General features: G+C 38.8%; 1 protein-coding gene across 7 annotated transcripts in view; it reads right to left on the reverse strand.

The window, feature by feature from the left end:
- Positions 1 to 5,918, reverse strand: part of Arhgef33 (Rho guanine nucleotide exchange factor 33) — a 63,797-nt gene that overhangs the window by 41,651 nt on the left and 16,228 nt on the right. For all 7 annotated transcript variants that reach the window (XM_031356830.1, XM_031356825.1, XM_031356824.1 and 4 more), the window contains exons 4-6: positions 5,329 to 5,493; positions 4,901 to 5,022; positions 2,983 to 3,143 (exon numbers count right to left, since the gene is read on the reverse strand). In XM_031356830.1, coding sequence (XP_031212690.1) covers positions 2,983 to 3,143; positions 4,901 to 5,022; positions 5,329 to 5,493 — 448 coding nt within the window. The remainder of the gene's footprint in view (positions 1 to 2,982; positions 3,144 to 4,900; positions 5,023 to 5,328; positions 5,494 to 5,918) is intronic.

The following is a 5,918-nucleotide window of genomic DNA, read 5'->3' on the forward strand; positions in this document are numbered from 1 at the left end:
CCATTGTTCATTGAAACAGTTGGTGAATGACTTTATGGATAGACCATCTTAATACACACACCATTTTTGTTTTGTTTTGTTTTTCAAGACAGGGTTTCTCTGTGTAGTCCTAGCTGTCCTGGAGCTCACTCTGTAGACCAGGCTGGCCTCAAACTCAGAAATCTGCCTGCCTCTGCCTCCCAAGTGCTAGGATTAAAGGCGTGCACCACCACCATCAGGCTCACACACCATTTCTTAAATGAATGTAACCTGTTCTCTGTGGGCTGAGAATAAAGTCACTCACTCAAGTCAAATAGTTTTGACCATAGCAGGAAGTCTGTAGCCAAAAATCGCTCCTACAATTCATTCCTCAGCACAGCAGAACTGTCAACTCTCAGCTTAGCTACGATGGAGGTAAAATCCTTTGGTGATGTGAGGGTCATTGAAGTACAGCCTTATTACAATGAAATCCAATGTCTAAAAATTGTTCTTATTTTGGGCTTGTATCACAGTAAGAGCCAAGATTTAAAACCCTACTAAATACAAAACAAACAAACAAACAAAAAGACTTTATATACATATATATGTGTGTGTATATATATATATATGTATGTTCATTTAAGAAAATACTAGTAGTGATGTATAATTTTGAAATATACAGTTAATATGTTTGGAGTTATTTAAAATTCATATTGAGAAAAAGGTATGTATTTTTAGTACTGCTGTAGGCAAGCATCTACATAACACTGTTAAATTGATTGTTGTTTTATATCAAACAACTTTTATAATACTCATTTTTTATTTATTTATTTTTTTTTTTGGTTTTTCGAGACAGGGTTTTTCTGTCTAGCCCTGGCTGTCCTGGTACTCACTCTGTATACTAGGCTGGTCTCAAACTCAGAAATCCACCTGCCTCTGCCTCCCAAGTGCTGGGATTAAAGGCGTCCACCACCACCGCCCAGCTATAATACTCATTTTTATTGTTATAATATTTTATAAATTTTAAGGAATATGATAAAAAATATTGTAGGTATTGAAGAGGGGGTCTCTGGGAGGAGTTGGGGTGCAAAAGGGAAACAAGAATGTGATTTAGTTCTATTTACTTAAAATATGTTTTTAAATGTTAACAAATTCAGATAAATTGAAATCATGTAACTTTTCTTATCATAATGCAATAAAAGTTAAAAAAAATAAAGGAAATTTTATATAGTTCAACCTAAAAAACAAACAAAAAGACCATATATGTATATATATATGTTCATTTAAGAAAATACTAGTAGTGATGTATTATTTTGAAATATACAGTTAATATGTTTAGAGTTATTTAAAATTTATATTGAGAGAAATGTATGTATCTTCAGTATTGCTGTAGACAAGCATCTACATAAGACTGTTAAATTGATTGTTGTTTTATATCAAACAACTTTTATAATACTCATTTTTATTGTTATAATATTTTATAAATTTTAAGGAATATGACAAAAAAAGATATTGTAGGTATTGAAGGGGGATCTCTGGGAGGAGTTGGGGTACAAAAGAGAAACAAGAATGTGATTTAATTCTATTTACTTCAAATGTTTTTAAATGTTAACAAATTCAGATAAATTGAAATCATGTAACTTTTCTCATCATAATGCAATAAAAGTTAAAAAAATAAGTAAAACATTTTAAATAAGTAAATGCATGTGGGTACTGCAATCATCTGGGTTAGTTGTCTTCAGTGGATTAAAAAAAAATCCCATGGATGTATTATTCCAGCCTAAGAGGTCTGTCACCCATTGTGTGAAGATGCACAAATATGCTTTGTAAATCTTATTTTTGAGAGTCTATCTGGTGAATGAATACACATGGACGCCCCAGACCTGGGACTGTTCTGACCTCTACCCTGAGCCCTCTTCACCTTCGTGGCCATCTTGATTCATCTTGCTCTTCACAATGTACAGTGAAAGAAAAAGGCCCACCAATGGAGCCCCTTCCAGATGATCAAGCCACTATCCACAGACTGTACATACAGGGGCTGAAAGACCTGCTCATATGTACCTGCTCAAATGGCCAATAGCCAAGTGAAAGCCACTCACCTTAGAATTTTACATTCAGTTATTCATAACACTTACTGTCTATGAATCAGCAAGGCACATTGTTCCTGAGCCATGAGGATAGAAAATCAGCAACCCTGCCATTGAGCTGTTTACACTTGATTGAAAAATCATTTAGCCTACCTTCTGAAGAGTTTCTATACAGGACTAAAACAAGGAGGGGGAGGGAAAGAGGGAGGGAGAGAAAAGGGAGGGAAGGAGAGGGAGAGAGAGAGAGAGAGAGAGAGAGAGAGAGAGAGAGAGAGAGAGAGAGAGAGAGAGAGAGAAATTTAAACTACAGTAATTTCTACATTCATTCATTTTTCTGTAAGTAGGTACTTTGTTCTTTCTGTAAGTAGGCACTCTTGAGAATATAATGATGTAGCAAATTTTGTCTTCTTTTGTTTATTTTTTCTTGATTTGAACACAGCTCTAGAATCACAATCCTTGAATCCTCCTTTGGTACTGCCAACACACCATCTTGCCACATCTGTACACTCAGGATGTGGCTGGCAACTGTCACAGCTCACAGACAGCACCAACTTGGCTCTCAGAGAAACATGGTTGCCTAGTTACAGTACCAATAGATAACTATTTAAAGTGACTTTTTTGAAAATCCAGTTCTCTTATGGTTAGTATAACATTGAGTGCACTTAATTATATTTAATCTAATTGGCACTTAGAAGCAGTGTCGAAATTAGTATTTTCCACAAAGAGAAAACATTAAAACTGGGCAGTCTCTCAGGAACCCTGGGGCCATCGGGTGCCGTCTAAAGTGCAGATTCCAGCAAAGTGCTGGGCAACATAGCAACATTGTATTTTCTCCCGATGAGGAAGAACGATGTGAGTTTGTTCCCACTTTTACTCAAGCCCTAGGAATCAGGGAGAAAGATGTGTGGTTAATCCCCCAAGGGTTTATGAACTGTACCTTTTTCATAGGTCTGAGAAGGCAACATGTTGGTGAAGTCTTCACTGGGGATACTGGACTCAGGGACATTGATGGAGCGGAAGGGGCTTCCTTGCGTAGGCGCAGACGCAGGTGCAGATGCAGGCCCGGCCTGAGCGCCATGTTCTTCCTTTTGTGCTTTCCTAGCAAAGGAGACAACAGAAAGGACTTTGGTTCTTAATCTGATAGATTATGAATGGCTCAATTCAGAATAATACCAGAGAATGAATTTTTAGGTTGAACTATATAAAATTTCCTTTTTTTTAATGTGCATCCAAGGCACCACAAGTGGAACTATATAAACTATTTTTTATATAAATTATAAATGGTTAAAGCCAAACAGTTCATATGGTTCTATTTAGTTCTCGAGTTTTAAGTATTATAAACCACATCTAATTGTGATGTTTTCATTCCTGTTTTTCTATTACTGGCTTTCCTGTCACCAGGATCTTTGATTTTGTTTTGATTTTCATTTGTGACACTGGGTCTCACTATGTAGCCCTGGCTAGCCTCCCGGGCTTGTAGTGTAGACCTCTGCCAGCTGTTAGGATTCCAGGCATGGCCGCCTTGCCTGGCTCTTGTCAGGACCTTTAAAGTGTGCAGTGTTGAGAATTTGCCCAGGATGATTTGCAGTCCCTTAACAACTCAGTCGCAAAGTATCAGGAAACAGAAAATGTAATCATAACCTGTTTGCCAGACTCAAAAACTATGACTCCCACAATATACCAATGAAGACTGCAACTATTTACTAGTGAACATTGAATTGTTTCTATGGTTTGACTAATTTTTCTCAACTACCCAAGTAAATAACAGTAACACTGGAGAAACTCTGGAAAGTTTTAAAACAAAGGAAAATCACTGGTGTCCCACTTTTTTTTTTTTTTTTTTTTTTTTTTTTTTTTTTTTTTGGTTTTTCAAGACAGGGTTTCTCTGTGTAGTCCTGGCTGTCCTGGAACTCACTCTGTAGACAAGGCTGGCCTCGAACTCAGAGATCTGCTTGCCTCTGCCTCCCAAGTGCTGGGATTAAAGATATGCGCCATCTCCGCCCGGCTGGTATCCTACATTCTTAAAAACAGCAATCACTTTCTTTCTAGTTATCAGTTTACATGTCTTTACATCTAAAATCAAAGCATGTACACACTGCATATCATTTTAATTTCATGTCATATTGTGTTAAATATATTTTCCCATGAAATGCTACCATCCACTTTTATACTAACCATTGTTTCCATTTGCATATGTATTTGTATGTTTGCATGCTTGTGAACACATACTTATAGATATGTGTTCATGCATGTGGAGGCCTGAAGTTGAGGTTGTAAATTATCCTCCATTACTCTTCTACCTTATGCCATTGAGGCATGGTCTTTCAGTCAAACCCAAAGCTCACCACTATGACTAGTTCACTGACTAGCTTACATTGTGACATTTATATGGAAGACCCAAGCTCTGCTGCTTTTATGGATGTAGGGTGTTTGGGGATTTTTGTTTGATTTGTTTTGTTGTTGTTTGCATGCAGGCGCCCGTGTGTGTGTGTGTGTGTGTGTGTGTGTGTGTGTGTGTGTGTGTGTGTGATGTCCATTTACCTACAGAGACCAGAAAAGGTGTTGGATCCTCTGGATTGGAGTTACAGGCATTAGTAAACCACCTGGTGTGGTTCTGGAAACTAAACGCTGGTCCTCTGCAAGAGCAGCCAATATTCTTGACTATTAAGGCATTTCTCCAGCCCCAGTATTAACCAGGAACATATGGCTCCAACCATATGGCTCTGGCACAGGCTGCTCTATGCAGCTCAGGAGCCCACTCCTTATGTGCTCAGAGCTGGAAGTTTTCTCGGGGCTTCTGTGGAAGAGCCATTGCTTATGGGTTTGCCCTGAATAAATATTTTTAAGATACTCACTTGGCTTTAACCTTTCGAGATTCTCTTCTCTTCTCCTGCTGAAGCTGTTCAATTTTCTGCTGCATTTCTTCTTGTTTGGAAGTGATTGCCTGAATCATGGACATTGCATTGCTCAGCTCTTCCTACAATGCAATAATTGCTACATTTTACACTGGTACATGGGATAAGAGAACATAACATAACAGTAGGTCTCCTGTAAGCCTTTACCTAGTTACAGGGCAATGAGAGGTAAAGTATGCTTTCATTGTGGTCTCTAATTTCAACACAGAGCTCAGAAACTGCAAACCATGTGGTAGCTATTGTTCCATGATGACTAGCAAATGACTCAGAGGGAACATTCTTGTCCTTGGCTGCTATAAGAAAAGGCGAAGGTTCCAGTACCGGGACCTACATACTCTTTTCATCAGGGAAATAAGAGAGACTCCTACCTTGAAGTAGTTTAATGAATTCTTCATCTCAGTGACTTTCTCTTCCATGGAACATCTGCAGCTCTTGACCTTCTCTTCCAAAGCGTATTCTCCATGTTGGATCCGTGTCAGCTCCTGCATTGCTTCTGTGAAGCCAGTTTTCAGTTCTGAGGCCAGGGCCTGAAGCTAAACAATTCGGGAAGAGTGAACTTGGCTTGTTGTAAGTTTTTATAAGTAGCACCAGTGACCCTTTGACCTCTTCCTTTTTTGCGAACACAAGCTCTTGAGAACTCTTGTGGGCTTTGGTTACCCAAGACTGGGATCTTTTTAGATTACTCTGCCCCTTTTCATCCAGGGCAAAGGTCATCTATACAGTGTGCACTGAAGCTGAACAAGCAACAACAAAACGCAGTTGATTCAGGTTCTCATGCATGCTGCTATTACTAAAGAGCCCTTGACACAAGAATGAGGTTGAAACTGGGAGGTGATTGCCCATACCATTAATCCCAGTTTAGGAGGCAAAGGCAGGAGAATCTCTGATTTCAAGGCCAGCCTGGTCTACAGAGAGTCCCCAGACAGACAGCCAAGGGGAAAGAGAAGGAGAGAGTGGG

The sequence above is a fragment of the Mastomys coucha genome, unplaced genomic scaffold (assembly GCF_008632895.1).
Source record: "Mastomys coucha isolate ucsf_1 unplaced genomic scaffold, UCSF_Mcou_1 pScaffold6, whole genome shotgun sequence".
NCBI classification, from domain to species: Eukaryota; Metazoa; Chordata; class Mammalia; order Rodentia; family Muridae; genus Mastomys; species Mastomys coucha.